This window comes from Lampetra fluviatilis, chromosome 13 (genome assembly GCF_964198595.1).
Source record: "Lampetra fluviatilis chromosome 13, kcLamFluv1.1, whole genome shotgun sequence".
Taxonomy (NCBI): Eukaryota; Metazoa; Chordata; class Hyperoartia; order Petromyzontiformes; family Petromyzontidae; genus Lampetra; species Lampetra fluviatilis.
Window position 1 is genome coordinate 10,797,408 of NC_136287.1, and position 17,287 is coordinate 10,814,694.

The 17,287-nt window shown below is 41.2% G+C and overlaps 1 protein-coding gene across 2 annotated transcripts in view; it reads right to left on the reverse strand.

The window, feature by feature from the left end:
- UPF1 (UPF1 RNA helicase and ATPase) overlaps window positions 1–10,149 on the reverse strand; it is a 31,416-nt gene extending 21,267 nt beyond the window's left edge. For both annotated transcript variants that reach the window (XM_078862291.1, XM_078862292.1), the window contains exons 1-5: window positions 9,711–10,149; window positions 6,835–6,974; window positions 6,155–6,244; window positions 3,946–4,113; window positions 399–579 (exon numbers count right to left, since the gene is read on the reverse strand). In XM_078862291.1, the coding sequence (XP_078718417.1) occupies window positions 399–579; window positions 3,946–4,113; window positions 6,155–6,244; window positions 6,835–6,974; window positions 9,711–9,893 (762 nt within the window). In that variant the 5' untranslated portion in view covers window positions 9,894–10,149. The remainder of the gene's footprint in view (window positions 1–398; window positions 580–3,945; window positions 4,114–6,154; window positions 6,245–6,834; window positions 6,975–9,710) is intronic.
- Window positions 10,150–17,287: the final 7,138 nt, after the last annotated feature.

Sequence of the window (17,287 nt, forward strand, 5' to 3'; positions counted from 1 at the left end):
GAGAACATGCAAACTCCAAATATACAGGCGTCAGGATCAAACCACAACCTCTTGCATACCAGGCGAGGTAGTTAACATCTCGCTACCGTGGCACCCTGAGCCAACGTTTGGGAACTTGACATTTTATGGCGGGTGCCAGTCTCTGACTCGGACAACCACCCATGTGTTTTAGCACTACAATAACAGAAAAACAATTCCATTCTTACATTTCCACACTGTGGTCTCGTATTTAAAGTTGTGCTCTTAAAAAATATTTGATACAAAGTGACAATATAGAACAGACAACGCATCTCGCCTTTTCATCACGACAGCCTATTATGTCTTGTGATCCTCTAAGTTTTGCCCTGCTTCACACAGCAGCACTGGCAGTCACACAAATAGAAAACCTCCGGCATCACCTTCCACAGCTCCTCCAGCTTGTTGATCTGCTGGGCCGTAATCTGCCGTGCCCTGAGTTGCTCCTGCTCCGAAGGGATCTTCACGAGCCAGGGCAGAAAACAGCGGTCCTGGATGAGTGGCTGCCACTGCGTTGCATCCCAGTTCATGTCCTTCAGGCTGCTTTGGCTGGCGCATGGTTGCCTGCAATGGTTGGGGGGGGGGGGGAGCAGTGATGCATTATATCCAAAATGTAAGCAAAATAAACACAATAACAATGGTGAAATAAAATGTGGCATGTATGCAGTGACCCTAGCTGTCAGAACATGCTCCCTGGACAGAAGCTCACTTCACTCTGCTGTCCGGATATGGAACTGCCTCCCTGAACATATTGTCCGTGAAATCACAGATTCTAGTCTCCAGGTCTTCAAATGCCGAGCACATGGACATTACCACACGCCTTGTAGAACTGAGTCATTGAGCTGCAGTGAACCAATGATTATGCCGATGAGATGTACTCATGTCTGATATTGCTGTTGTTCACAATTGCACCCAATAAAAATGCTTAATGCATCTATAATGTCACACTCCATTTACACAAGGACTGCAGAATGTGGAATGAAGAGGCAGCCCACAGTGGTTCAAAGGTAATGATAATTTTGATTTACAGAAGAAAAAAATCGTGTATTCTATCGTACATTTTGAAATCACATGAAAACCCTTAAAGAACTTAAACTCTATGGACTCATAAAATAAATTCAGTTAATGCAAGGCTGTTAAGCATATATAGCCAAGCTACTGATGGCTAGAGGCAAACAAGAATGGTTGTAAAAGCCTGTTATGATTTTATAAAATATCTTTAAAACAGCTAATGTTATGTAACAAAAAAAAGTTGTAGTAATAGGTTTTTACCCTTTTATCTGGCAACAAAACTGACACCTTTATACAAGGGATCATGTTTGCAATAACCACAACACTTGCAGTCAAAATGCAAACAAAAAGAGACAACTCTGATAATGATATGCAGTCCTTGAAATTGATTGGTCCACACGCGAGACGGCTTTTCTTAGAGCCTCGTCTCACATGGTGTTGGACCAGATGACGCCAAAACAATATTTGCTGTTTAATTTGCTCAATGCCAATAAAAAAAATCCTTAAAGAAATGTATATCACCAATGCTTTGTTTAGTTCAGACTAAATGCATTGTTTAAAACAAAATGACTAAACAGTCAAATGTTAGAAAACTGCAAAAACAGCCACCAAATAAAATTGTTCAATTTGATAAAAAAAAATTGCAAAATGAACATTAATCTTGAATGGGCACTTGAAATTGCAACCATAGTAACCGTACACAAATGCGAGTTTAGGGTTTTTTAAAATACAGATTTGCAGCGTACAAGGGTATGCTGCAGCAATAAATTCTACCCACACACCTCCGCTTGGGGAACGCTTATGTTAGCTCGCATAACTCATGTATACTGCATGGCAAAAATGCTCCCCACGACCTGCCTAACAATTATCCCAAAAAAATTTGACAGTGAGGACATTCCATATTTGAATTATACATCAAAAACCATTAACCAGGAAAAAAAAATTACGGCTCAAAAAACAATGAGAATGCACAAATCATATGAACCATTCAAATGATGTGGAATAAAAATCGAAGATTTCAAGCACACATAAACACACTTCGTTAAACAATGCAAAATTCCTATGGGAAATTGCCCATGCTCATTGTTTCATGTTGTGAAAGACAGCCATGATTTTAATTGCAGTGCAACTATGAGCAAATAAAAAAAAATAGTGGTGTGCAGTATTAAAGGACTCATTAGGTTTCCACGTGAAATTATTTGCTGATAATGTAAATATTAGTCATCATAAACATAAAAATAAAGGAATATGACATGTAAAATGTTAAGATATTTATCCAAAAAAGTACTACCTTAAGAAGACCATTTGAAAAAAAAGCATGAATGCTTTGGTCTTAAATAGCAATATCACAATTAAACATAATACATATTTGAAGACAAAATTTTACGCATCAGTACCATCATTAGCAACAGGCATCGACTGCAAATAAAAAAACTTGAATGAGTATTCATTACTCTTTGTTGTTGCACTTAGAGAAGAAAAATATGTAATTAAATGTACACGTTTTTCTTTGTAAATTAATAGTTACTACCAGTCCTTCATGAGCTAAGCTTTATCAATTGTTCTAAAGTTATGTTACTGTGATAAAGTGTGGGTGTAGCCGGCCACAGTATTCCGAGCAAAACAAATCTGTTTCACAATGAGTGTCATATATTTCCCAACTACCACTGTTGTCAAACAAATGTGTTCAGTCACTGCCAGCTTAACACCACCACAGAATAGATACACAATTCATTTTAACATGGATGTCAGTACAGTGTAAGCCTATTGTGTCACAGTACAAACTACATTCCATTTTAATCCCTGCAATACTGATCCTTTTTGATATTCACCAGAAAGGATTTCACCCGGTGTTGTGTCTCTCCCTGCAAAATGGGTTGTGAAGCTCGCATTGTGCAAAGACTCACGTGGACAATCGCAGTGGGCAAAAAAACAAAGTATGCCCTTAACTGTCGTGCATTGCAATTGAATCTTAACAAAAATATTAGCCGTTTACTTATTGGGTACAGAAATGAAACATTGCTATCAAAATCTGGGCAGAGTCCATGGGTGCTGAGAACAAGTTGAAATGTGTCAACAAAGCATTGGAAAAGGAGCCTAAGCTGGAACATGTTTTGGTTGTGTTCCATCGAAAAACATGATTACGACACCGCTTCCGATGTAAATGATGGCGAGTGCAAAAAGTGCAATACAGTGAACATGTTACGTAAACCAGGATCATGCCTTGCATAAACAAGTGATGCAAAATAAAAGACCAAACCAGGTTTTGCTCATGCATGTCTACTGCGTGTTAACCAATCATTGCAGAGCATCATATGTGAATGGTCAAGTTAAGACCAATGCTCATTGATAAATCGACACAAATACAAACGGCACACCCATCACTCGCTATTACCAAGAAACATGCTAACGTAAAACTAAAATTATAAATCGTGATATTCTTGGTTCTAAAAGGTAAAGTCACGTAGATAGAATTTTTTTCATTAATGAATAAATTGAAATTCAAAGCAAAAAAACACAACGTTTCGATCGCAACACAAGCGGTCTTCAGGCGGACTTTACCGAAAGAACTAAGAATATGAATTCCTACAGTCACGAAAGTTTCAAGTGATAAATCGTTGCAATGCATGCTATGCATATGGTTGTATTTGTAGGCATACTGAACTGCAACAGGTGCCAAGAGCGTGGTGAACCAGTGGAAATACTGCAGTAATAAATGCATTTGCAGTCACATTATCAAGGTGAAAATGAATCAACTATTTCCAATAACGTTAGAAACTTCACAAAATCGTATCTTTTCCACCTGGCTTTTATTTTTAAACTCATAATTAATAACAGAAATGTGATGTGCTGCTGGTCAATATTGTAAACGGCACAATACAAGAAACTTTTGTATTCCGTACGTAGTGGGAAGCGTACCGGCACAGCAGCACCACGACCGAGTCAGCCTTGGCAGGGATGAAACCCAGCAGGAAAACGTTGCGGCAGCCACAATTGTAGCACTCCAGCACAGTCTCACCAAGCGCCCCATCCTTGTGCAGTGTTACCTCCTTGCACTTGGCACGCACAAGATGGTTCACGATGTGGCTGCGGGAAGAAAAAAAATATTAACAAAAAAACACGGGTATATAAACGAATTGTACATCTTTATCGTCCTACCTGCATACATTTTGTACAATGAGGTTAGGGGAAGGGGTGATAAAGGAGGATAGTCGTGTGAAATGAAAGCTTTAAGTCAAGATTTAAGTTAAATACGTTGTTTCATCCACTATTTTCTTATGTTTTACGTACTGAATGTGCTTTATAGGCGACTGATTTTCTGTTTCCATCTGCAGTGCCCTTTCGAGGCTCCAGTATTTTGCAACTGTAAAATTGAATTTTCTAAATCTTGACTTAAAGTATTCGTGACTGCAGCAGTACATATTCTATGGTTCTTTCGGTAAAGCCACATAGATAGAAAAATAATAAAATTATCACATTTCCATCGCAACACAAGCAATCGTCTTCAGTCTTCACGATTGCTGGTGTTGCAATCGAAACGTCGGGATATTTTTATTATTTTTCTATCTACATGGCTTTCCCTAAAGACCCATAGAATTTGAATATACTAATGTGGGCATGTGTTTCACATCGGCTTATTTCACAGCATTTTCCCATTGTACAGTACATGGGTAATTTATTTTATATGTAAACTGGTTGGTAGGCAATATTGAAAATTTCGTACCCTTTGGTTATTCACAACGGTGTGGTGGATTAATTTATTTAACCTTCGTTAGGTTTTTAAATTATTTATTGTGACAAGCATGAATTCTTCCGATCCAAAAATTCCACTTCAGCGCCCTCGTAGTGGAGGCCGCTCTCCGATCGAATATTAACATGGTAATTTCTCATCACTAGCCCCACCCACTTTGTTGATGACCCTTGGGCTACACCCATTTTAAACCTTTAAAACAGTCTATCTCAGCAGCTTTCCCCCTATTTTTCCTCCCGATGACGATCACTTGTGTTGTGATCGAAACGTCGTAGTTTTGTTATTTTCTTTGAACCTATCTACGTGACTTTACCGAAAGACCCAAAGAATGTATTGAACTGAGATGTCTACTATACTACATATTACATGTCACAGCTAAACACTACCTAGTCTCATTTCCCATTAATATATAAAATGTAATCAAATGTATGCATGCACACAATGTCATTGCATCCCTCTTGCAACATCATCCTTTGATTTCAAGGACCATGTGTGAGACATGAAGATAACTCGTGAAATATTTAACATGCTACCACAAATAATAATGGGAGAATAAGCTACCCAGTAACAAACTTCAACATCCGTAATCAGTGTTCAATTGAAACACTACAATGGAACATAAGTCATCCGAGGCTTTAAGTAACCCCACAATAGGCAGCAGCTTTTCAATCAATTCCCAGAACATTTTTTTCCAAAATAATGCCATTGGAAACCGATACAAAAATAGTAGGAATAACATTGATAGTTACACCTGTTAAAATGTTTGTGGACCAAATGCAAGTCTATTTTGTGTTACACATTCTAACATGTACGATGTAGACTGAATCTCCTTTTAAACATTTACAACGTAAACATGGTTTTACGTACAACTCCAGGGGAGACATGAGCTGCTTCTGTGAATGTACGCGGTCGCTTACATTTTTTCGTGAATTTATTCCGCGTGGTACAGTGCTTTTTTAAGTGCCCAGTTATAATTTGTCATATACCTGACATTTTGAGATCAAACTGGTTTGGCCGGACCAGCATAATAGGTACGTTTTAAAAGTCAAGTAAACTTATATCATTGTCAGATTGTATTTATAAAAAGATTGTTATTGCACATGGGGCAAAAAAGATGTTGGTTCGCGCATTTTTCAACTTACGAATGGACTCAACATACATCACCAAATTCCTTCACTAATTACAAGAAATGAATTCAAATGTCATATCTATAACATTATTAACTTTGCACCACAGGGTAAGTGGACTTAAGCTGCTGTATCATAATTGACATTGTTTAGCCAAATGGAAAATAATCAGGAAATGCTGTCTGATTTGTAAACATTTGCTTTGATTATAAAATTAGCTTAAACATTACAAGTAATACATCTGTCCCACCTTCCGGATGTGTTCCCACGGCCGTTGCAAAACCACTTTTTGCTGGAATTACAATACACCACGCAATTGGGATCGTGAATTCCACAGTAACTGCAAAAGAAAAAAAATGACCATATTTCAGCAATTAACATATCTATTAAAGAAAACAAGTTATACTCATTTTAACATAATCAGTTTAAATGAAAACAATATGTTTAAAATACCATGCAACAGGTGTACTGCTAAAATAGCATTAAACAAAATAACCATTGCCATCTTCTTGGTTCTTTCGGTAAAGTCACGTAGAAGGGAAGTAATAAAATAATAAAAATAAAACATAATAAAACATTTTTATTATTTTATTACTTCCCTTCTACGTGACTTTACCGAAAGAACCAAGAAGATGAATCCCTGCAGTCACGAAAGCTTTAAATCGAAATTTAACCATTGCCATGTAAACAACTGACAAATAAAATAAAAATGTACTTTAAATAATAAATATAACTTGTTTAAGGCTTCTGCAGTTAAAATTACATAATTAGATGTGCTAGTTTGAGGAAAACCCATATGGTACAACAAAATATCGAAACACTGCAATTTGCAAATGCAGTGTCCTTAAAAGTTATTTATAGTGGACCTCCCTTAATTCCACAAGAATGTATTTCCTCTAAAACCACCCGGCGGAAGCGACAAACGCCTACCTGCAGGCATGCGATGGGAGGTCCTTTGAGTAATAAGCATCTTCCTCGTCTTCTTCAAAGTTGAGCTCGGCCAGAGACTGAGTCGCTTTTGCCACCGCCTCATCCATCCCATTCGCGAGGGCCCCATCTGGTCCATTCAACTAAAATGAGATCGTAGAGAGCAACATCTGTATACAGCCGACGCACACGGCATATTAACAACGCGCGATACATCTCCCTTCGTAGACTTCGTCAAGTGAACGCGTGCAGTGGGTGCTCAATAAACCCGCTTAAAAATATGACGACCGCAATACGTGTGGTGTGTGCTGGGCAACGATGGGATCACTTGTTCCAAATGTATTCCGTTCGTGCATATTGACACCTGATCCTCTAAAGGCCAACAAAAAAACTGAACTCAAAATACGGCAACAAAGTTGTAATATTTAGATTACAATATCATCGGTACAGTCGTTGTGAACAGGCAGTGTTGGCATACATATGTAACAAAATCACATTTTGACTGCGTATTTAAGCAAGGTAACCGCATGCGTACAAGCACAAAAGGCATTCATTCATTCGTATCCAATTTACACACATGTACTTTCAGGGACCTAAATAACTCTTTACATCTTGACATGAATTTTGTTTATTATTAAGATTGTAACACGGAAAAAGGTGCACTTAAGCACTGGGCTTATAGCACGAAAATGTCAACGAATTCATGAGAAACGTGTACGGTACCTGGCAAGACGACACAATTTACAACTTTACTCATGACAGCTGCAACCTGCCGAAATAACCCTCACTCCTTCCCAGCAATACCAATGACATGGTTATTCATAATAACGTAAAACCAAATGTCAACGGGTTGTGGTTTTTTTGTATATATATGAATGTCCCTTAATTGGAGAACATGTTTTTATAAAATCGATACGCAGTTGTCCGCTGTATTGTCAAGAAGCCTAGTTGCCTTTGGTTTACAGACTAAGCCGATTCGTCACCAACCAAGAGTGCGTTTAAATCAATCCGCTCCCCATCCTATCCTGCCGAGCAGTGTGCGTCAAGCCTCACCGGATCAAGACAGAAGCCGTTAAAGATCTGCAGCCTATGGGAACCTGCGTACAACAGTTCTGCGACACGGCTTAGCAAGAGTGTAGAGGTCTCCGGCACCTTAGACTCGGGACCAGTTACCGGCTGATGTTCGGGATCTATGCTTGAGTATAAGCCAATGTAGCAAAAAACGTCAAACGCTGTTATTCCATACAGCCAGTAAGGTTTGTCACGTAAACGGTGTGTTGGAGAGGAAATCCACAACATTTACAATTTGAGTATGGCGTTTGGCAAATCGCCAGATTATACTGGATGTAATTTAGCAGCGAAAAGTCGTAATCAAATTGTATATGTTGTGGATTTATTCTACAACACACCGGTGGGCTGTAGTTACTAATTGGCGCGTTTTGTTGACGTGACAAATCCCTTACTGGCTTTGTCGGGTGGTGGAGGGTTACGACACATTTATACTCACACGATCGAATAAAAAACGCATTATTAATCATATTTGTCGCGAAAGCCTGCGTGTTAAAATGACTGTTATTCCAAAGAGCCTTTGGTTCTTTCGGTAAAGTCACGTAGAAAGAAAACAAATTAATAGAATACGACGTTTCGATAGCAATCGAACCAAAGAGTAATTCCTGCAGTCACGAAAGCTTCAAATCAAGTTTGAGCCTTATATACATAATAATTAGCGCACATTTGTTATTGAGTGGACTCATTCATTACGAGAATACGATATCAATATTAAGACTTTCAAAAAGTCGTGCGCGCGTCTTAGGCAGTAATTCGAAAAGGGTATATTTAACAATGTATTGCGCAATTATTCATACAATTTCCGGATATTTTAGAATATCCTTCCTTTTTTTTGCAAGTAAAATTTACTTCTCAATTTGTCGTAAACGTATTCGGGAAAAAGAAATTACGTAAAATGTCCTGGTCTTAGGTAGGTTCTAAAGAGTTTCCCAACCCCATTTACGCGAAAAAAAACCCTTAAATTACTAAAGCAAAAAATGTAATTTTTTGTTGAATAAATTATCTAACTTTTAATTAGAAATCATGTTAATACGCAATGTCTTTATTAGTGTAAGCGTTATATATATTTTTTAATCACGAACTGTAACCAACTGTAAGCCATATGACGCGTGAAAATGTGGACTACGCATGTAATAATGCACAGTGGCCCGGATTGCCACGATTGACACATCACGATTCGATAAAAAAAGGAAATCGATTGTCTTTCATCTAATATCTCCATTGCACTCTGTACATCCAATCCGTTTGGTCTTTAATGTCTTCAAGAGCTATGGTCGAGAGACACTCTTTGAGGCCTCCCCAAAACCCACGACCCTGCGATGTAACATTAACCATCTTTGCTCGTATTGTCGAATTCATCCGTCATCTTTTCCGCCTCGTGTAGAGTCATACGTACTTGTCTTTCTGTGCCCCGTAGGGTGACAAATCGTAAAAAGATTAAACCAATTCTGCCACGTGCATGTCCACACACACGAGTACGTCACGACTGTGATATTCCACTTCAGTCAACTTTGTTCAACATCCCACGAAACAGTTAACCAGCAAGCCACAGACACCAAAACACACTCTCTAAAGAAACACCCAATGACATTAACATTAATCACATTCTAAACTCCCGACGTACAACCCACGCAACCACCCACGCCGCTCGGCCGGCACCGCGAAGCCGCGTGTGGGACTTGCGGTCGCCACACGCGCCTCAGCGGGCAGCCCCGCTAGGCAACACCGAGGCTTGCGCTCAGGCCTAAACGCAAATAACTCCACAACGGGCGCAACAACAACAAAAACCCCGTCAACCGGTGCGTCCACACCTGTCCGTGCGGCGGCGCGTCGAGCTGCCCGCCCTGGCTGGGACCTCCCTGGCTCTGCGAGGGCAGCGTGAAGTCCGTGTAGTCGAAGTCGGTGGCCTGCGTGTCCGCGCCGATGAGTTCGCCCTCTTCCGTGTCGAGGAACGTGAGGCTCTGCGAGCTCGGCCCGTACGCGTCCACGCTCATCTTTGTTACGGATTATTAGTTGTTATTCGTGACCGGTTGTTGTTGTTTTTAAAACGAACGCCCGTTGTTGTTGTTGTCGTCGCTCGTTTCGTACAACTTTGCGAACGCGGCGAATTCTTTTTTCTTTTGCTGCCAGAACCGCCGCGGATTTGCGAGCGCGCGCTAATGGCGGAGCGCAGCCGTTCACCGGACGCGGCGCGCGACGAGCGGAAGCGCCATTACCAAAATACCTTCCCCCCACCCACACCCCACGCTTGACGTCATGTACGCGCGGAAGCTTCCGCTAGAATGACATCACGCGCGCGCGGGGGAGCGAGAATGACGTAACGCCCGTCCGCGGGAGCGAGAATGACGTCGGGCTCGCGCGCGGGAAGGGGGATTAACGTCACGCGAGCGCTGGAGCGATAATGACGTTAGGTTGGCGCGCGGGAAGGGGGAATGACGTCACGCGCGCGCGGGAGAGTGGACACGATGACGCGCGAAAGGGGCAACGCGGGAGTGAGTGAGTGGGGGGACAAGGTTAACGTGCAACCAATCGGCGATCGCGGAGACGTCACAAAAGCTTTGGGGGATGACGTCACGCGCGCCTGCCGAATATTGACGGCACGCGCGCGGGTGACGTTGCCGTCGTTTGAAAGAGTCCCTCATGAACCGTGGGTGAAGTGAATCAGCATCTTTATTTATACTGCAAGATGGAATCCGATGAGCTATAAAGCTCTTGATCACAGATGTCCTGTAGGAGCACGGGGTTAGAACGTTACAACAACAAACAATGCAAAAAAGTATAGAAAATGTAAACAAATAACTTTAAAAGTAAATACAAATAAAACAAAAAATTGTTACCAGGTAAAGCCCAACTGAGCTTTTAGCTTATTTTTTTCAGAAGCGACTAATTACAGCTCAACGAAGTGGCTCATTAAACATAATTATTGAGGAATGTGTTGAGCGTTTTTATTACAGTAGATGGGTCACATATCGTGTGTTCTCACAAGCACGACTCGTTGTGCACTGCGCGCGGTGGTGATTAAATAATCGAATTGAGCACGTATCGATTAATCGACGCATCAGCTTGAGGGACACAAGCATCAATTCTAGATTTGAGGCTTTCGTGACTGCAAGGATTCATATTCTTAGGTTTTTTCGGTAAAGTCACGTGATTTTACCGAAAAAACCTAAGAATGTGGACACTAGCATGTTGGAGTGATGTCATTTTAGAGTATTCGTCTGAACTGCTTCATGGCGTTGCCTTCATATCCACATCTCCAGTTTCTTCAGCCTCCCACTTTCCCCCTCCCCCCCGGCATGTTGCCTTGCTCTCCTTGTTCGCCCTACCCCACACCCCCTCTCTATCTCTCGTGATTGATTTTATTTTCTACCTACGTGACTTTACCGAAAGAACCAAAGAGTATGGATCCCTGCAGTCACGAAAACTTCAAATCACGAGCATCAGTCGCAACGCTCTCTCTTGACAAAGTCGACACGTCAACAAAAGGGCACTGTGGTATCTAGAACAACTCCCGCCGAGTGTTAAAGTTTCACACCCTCTTGAATCGTCTTGGTTCTTTCGGTAAAGTCACGTGACTTTACCGAAAGAACCAAGAAGATGAATCCCTGCAGTCACAAAAGCTTTAAATCGAAATTTAACCCTCTTGAATGTTGAGTTGCATTTTCAAGTTTAAGTGTGACCCTTTATTATTCTGGATTAGACCTCAGACGTGTGTTTTGCGTGTACTTCCCCATATGCAGTTCCGTATTGGCGTATGTCAATGGATAATTTCACATTTGATTAAAATACATTTATTGTTACACTGTGTGTATGTAAAACGCAAGGGAAGCCTGCTTGGTTACATTGAGAACAAGGCACTCAGTTGAAATAGCCAGCGGAAGGCGGTGTAAGTGAAGCTTCTAATCACATCTGGGTACAAATTGGCAATATTTGCCAGCATCTGGACAGCCTCTGTAAAGTTAAGCGGGGACACATCAGACGAATAAGAACTACGGTGATCTCACTGGGCTCTTGGTTGAAGAAAATACAATTCTATAAATTGCATATCTGTACGTATGTTTCAGTTTCATGTATTAGGTATAACCCTGTGAGCCATGCGGCTCTTGACTCGGGTGCAACCGCAACAAAACAAAAACATGAACAAGAAACATCTTAAAGTGACTACACTCGAACAGAAAAATCCTGGAAAAAACAGCAAAGTCTTCCAGAAAAACACCGTATTTCAACGCTGTGTGCAAAAATCCCAGTGGGATGCAAGTCAAACAATAACAACCATAAGACAATGTAGATTAAAGTTATCAGGCTAACAACAAACAAACATGGCTAAACCAAAACGTTTTCAAAATCACCAAAATAAAGCTATAAAAACAATGTAACAGTGATCATAGGAACGATATACATGTGGTGATATCATCGGGCTCTCTCGTGTTCTAAGAGAACAGGCTTTCTTAGTGGTTTCACCAAATTCAACAAATGTGATTCTGGCCATTGTATGGAGCGATTACAGCATAGAGGACATAATAGCAGGGTTCGTTCTACCAGTCTTGCACTCGTCACATAACTTGAGTACATTGTCACTCTGTTCCAACCCTTCTTCCCATTAGCTCATTACATCATCCAGCAGATACAAACCTTCTCCCTCCCCCATCATTCTCAAACACATTCCTGCGGAGGGAGCTGGTAGGAACGTTGGGTTGCTCGGTCAATGGCCAGGGTCAACGGCGGCGTGGTGTATTCCGCATATATGGCCGACTGTGAGGGCGGTCACAAGCCGGCGTGAGTAGGTTAAACGTTGAGTTTTATAAGGGCACCACGGGGTGACCAGCCCCTCCCCACCCAGCCTCACCCCTCCCACCCCCCACCCAGCCCCACCCTCCCCACCCAGCCCCTCCCCACCCTCCCCACCCAGCCCCTCCCCTCGCCACCCAGCCCCTCCCCACCCTCCCCTCCCCACCCAGCCCCTCCCTCCCCACCCAGCCCCTCCCTGCACGACGGACACAATAATCCCCTGTGGGCTGGTGTAACCAGGAGGTTCCTACCAGTGTAACCATAATCTGCTCTCCCTACACCACGGTCTTTGACTCGCTCTTTCTCCAGTCGAATCCCTTTGATGATACAGCACTTGAATTGTGTGTACCTCATCAGTACTGTATCTGAATTTGCTAGCTGCTTGTTTATATATCCGTCTTAGCATGTTCTTCCTTTGAAATTGTTTCATTTGATCTCATTATTTAAAAAGCTGGAAAATATTTTTATGAAATAATCAGTTAATATATTTTGTATTATTTTTTGTATGCCAAAAAAGAAAAGGGGCCGTCCATAAATGACGTCACGCACCTAGGGGGGGGTCAGATATTTCTGACGGTGTGTGACGAGGGGGGGGGGTGAGAAATGTGACGTCACATCAAAATGCGCAACTTTAAATAAATATAGACAACACGTTCCACTTAATTAAATAGACTTTTTAATAAATGTTTTCTCCTACAACATCAGAGTGCAGCGCCACATTAAATACGCACTACAATGACTAGTTTAAAGCGATTTGAAGCATGTTTTATTTTCAAAATGGAAATATGGTTTTGGGGGGGGGGGTTAGCTGATTAATAGTTCAGATAAGGGTAAGTGTAAAGTAGCCAGGGTGGCGGGGGGCAGGAGATTAGCTGATTAATAGTTGGCATACAAAACCATTTGCTAATTTTAGACGTGCTCCAGTCAACATTGACTGGCAAAACAACACTCGTTGAAGAAAGGCGTTTTAAATGTTATAAACTTGCTATTTTTGCACGGGTTTACTTCTAAGCTTCCACATTCGTATGAAAACTATGAAAACGTGATTTTGACATTCGTGGAACTGTAGCATTAGGAATAAAAAACACATAAAGTTTGAACATGATATATATATTTTGCATGAGAGATTCAGCTCTCATCATCCACATCAAGGGATAATGAACTAACTGTGCATAAACCGAATACATACACTACACAGCATACCCAATACCACAGCGCCTGTATTTTTACCAATATATCCAAACAGGGAGAACATTTACGCCCCATATGAACTCTTTGCCCAGTATGTTGTATTCAGCATACAGTGCACGATTAGACAATCGCATTTAAAGGTGAGAAACCCTTTAGGCAAGTGTAGTTCGTAAGAGGGATGTCATACAATTTGAAGTCTTAACAGTCCCATTTGCTTAAATGGGCAATGGGATGACATGCACCGGCATTGTAAATTCCGCACTCCAATCGTGGTGGGTCAGTGTTTTTATACGACCAGTGTCAACTTGACCACAAAGTTGTACACCTTTTATTGACACCGGAAAGTTAAATAATAATAATGTCAATCCTGGATAAGGGCCTACCCTTGTCGTTCGTTAATGCTTCCTGTGCATACAGTGTGTGTGTATTTCACAGTACATTGTCTACAATCTATAAACAATTTTGTATAGGAAGTGATTTTTAGTAGCCAAAAATATATAGTAATTGCTTGGTTGTGAAACACGATTCTATTTCTTTGCAGAACAAAACTGATCAAACAGCACGGCTTAATCATTCTTACGTGTCTCGTAACTGAACATCATGCCCAAAATCAATAACGGCACGGCGAGATCATATAAAGCAATCACACAGAGCACACACTACAGTGCATGGCACACGACAATACACGCCACACACGACAACACACAAATTACACCATTGGTTTCTTATCGTTCCCACAGATACAGTAGCGAATATTTTGGAGCACAGCATTTATACTTTCCTTTAAGGGCATTGGTACCATCCAAAATAATGTGATAAGCTGATACTGCAACCAAGCCCAGCATATATTTAGAACACCCTTTGCCAATCCACTGCTGGATGAAGCCCTCACCATGACATGTTTGTCATGAAAGTTGTTTGACCATACTTCACCAGGATCAGTACAGATGTCACCTGTCACTTAAGGTAGCCGTGAGTGGGAATCAAACTCAGGTTGCCGGCTTCGTAGTGCAGTGCGCGGACCACTGCGCCACAACTCTGCAGAATATTACAGCAGAAATCTAAAGGCAATCTTAAGCACGCAAGTAAAGTATAATGTTATTCCAAATCCCAATAGGAGATTATTAATACACTTTAAACAGTTTTTTTAAGAGTGCTTTAAAATCAGTGAAGTCCCATAAGCATTTCTGGCAAAATTACGAATGTGTAGGAATCTCCATGAATCTTGAGAAAAATCTTGTCCGTGGCAGTTTATTGTAGTGATTTAACAATACCACAATCTCATTGTGTTACTTTATTAGAGTGTATTCCTGTCGTTCAATTCTCAAGTGCGCAATGATCTGCCTAATTTATAAATTAACATCTCGTGGTACACAGTGATTGCTTTATGGAGAAACAATTCCCTGCGATGGGCATGTGGAATTCCAGTACTCTACCAACAATTGAGATGAGTACTGCTGCTGATTTGGATACAGTAAGGGGAACACACTCCCTTATTTAATGAGTGGCATGGAATTGCTGAAAGCCTACCATTCCTACAGGGAGAAGAATTTGCTGTTCTTTCGAAAGTTCACGTGAAAATGGAGGACCGGCAAAGACTTAGCAAGTGTGTGCACACGTTAAAGTAATTTAGTCCCCATAAATCACCTTAATTCACAAGCCCCTTCGGAGCAGTGATACACAGTGGCCTGTGTGCTCTACGTTGACTTCGTAAACTTTCTCGCCCTGGCCGTTATTTGACACCGATGGCGGTAACTCTGTCAGTCACGTGGCCAGCGTTGGCATGCCGTAGCGCACATAGTTCTGGCAAAGCGCAATGGGTTTGCCAGATGCCACTTGTCTCCCGGTGCCTGTCGTGGGTGGCTAACTATATCCGTGGTGGAGTTGCGCTTCACTACCGCGTCTCCCACCACGGCGCGCGTGTCATCTCCGCGCGGGGCAATGGTAACAACGCTTTAGCTCCTGACCTTCAAATTTTAATTTGTGTAGACCGTCGAAACACAAGTAGGAGTGGGCTTGCAGTTAAAGATTTGTGAAGTGAACATGATGGCCGCAAAAATGAACCCGAAGATGGATACGCGGCATGGAATAAACTCTGTCCCTGGATTCTCTCGTGAAGTAATGTCTCCTGACAGTTCTTACCAGGAGAACTTTTTGGATGACAAGGATCTTCGAGAAATGACCGAAGGGTAAGAAATTGCACCTTTGGGAATATTCCTAACCATGTCTACTTAACTTGCATTTTATTTCGGCTATCTGAATTTATGCACGGTGTTGATTTATGTCAAAATATATGATTCCATGCTTTTTGTTGTTGTTGCTGCTGGTAGTATCATTAAGCTAAAGTCATTTGGGTTCTCAAAACGACTGTATATATTCTGCCAAAACTTACAATTTCGTAAGCAATGTGTCCATGAATTACATCTTAATGACTATAACGTACAGTAAAAGCACATTACGGCTTTAAATAGTTGTCATAAAGCAGATGTGTGGCCTTTATCGGGTAACATCCATTTGATAAATTACGGCCAGTAAATCTACTGTGTAATGTCTTTTAGAGCACAGTGCACTATACTATTTACCTACAAGAGGCCTGCAACTTCAGAGGCACTTGATGGGACAGAGCCCTGCTACTGGAAGCATCACGCGCTTTCAGATGCGCTTGTGCGGCTGTCTGGGACGCCTCTTCTGATATTAGGAAGCCACTGGAGCTATGCAGATTGAAAACTCATTCCTTTAGACCTGTTATTTTTGTGTTTAGTTTGTTGTCTTTCCCCCGCACCTCCGATCAGCACGGTTGACTATGTACGGTGTGAAAGAAGTTCAACATGTATATTGATACTGTAGTCAAGTCAAGTATGCAGTTTATTTAAAACTGACTCTGCAGACCCCCCCCTTCCCGATTATTTTGTATAACCCCCTCTTTAAAAAACGCTCACGGTACAGGATGGCTCTACAATGTTACATAAAATATTGCATTGAAGGGAATAACTGGCCAAACAACATAATGGTTTATTACCAAACAATTGTGAGACCTTAATCATGTAACATTGAGAAGAGCGTATGAGGTGGTGGATTTGACTATTGGTCCAAAAATGTAAGGATGATTAAATAAATAACATCGCATCATACATCTGCTGAATATCGCATGCTGCTTTGATGAAAACAAGCTGGCTTGGTCTCTGAGACTGTTGTCATCGCTGACCCAAATATATGATACTAAATGTCAGAATCCATAAATAAATATGGTATTACATGTGTGCATACATAATGGGTGTTTATGCTCATGTTCTCCTTTAGGTTAGGGTGACATTCACAATGTAGTTTAAGAAAAGGCTTAACCGACTGAAATAATATCCCAGACAACGGTTAGAGACAAATGGTATAATTTTATGTGAGCTGTAAATTA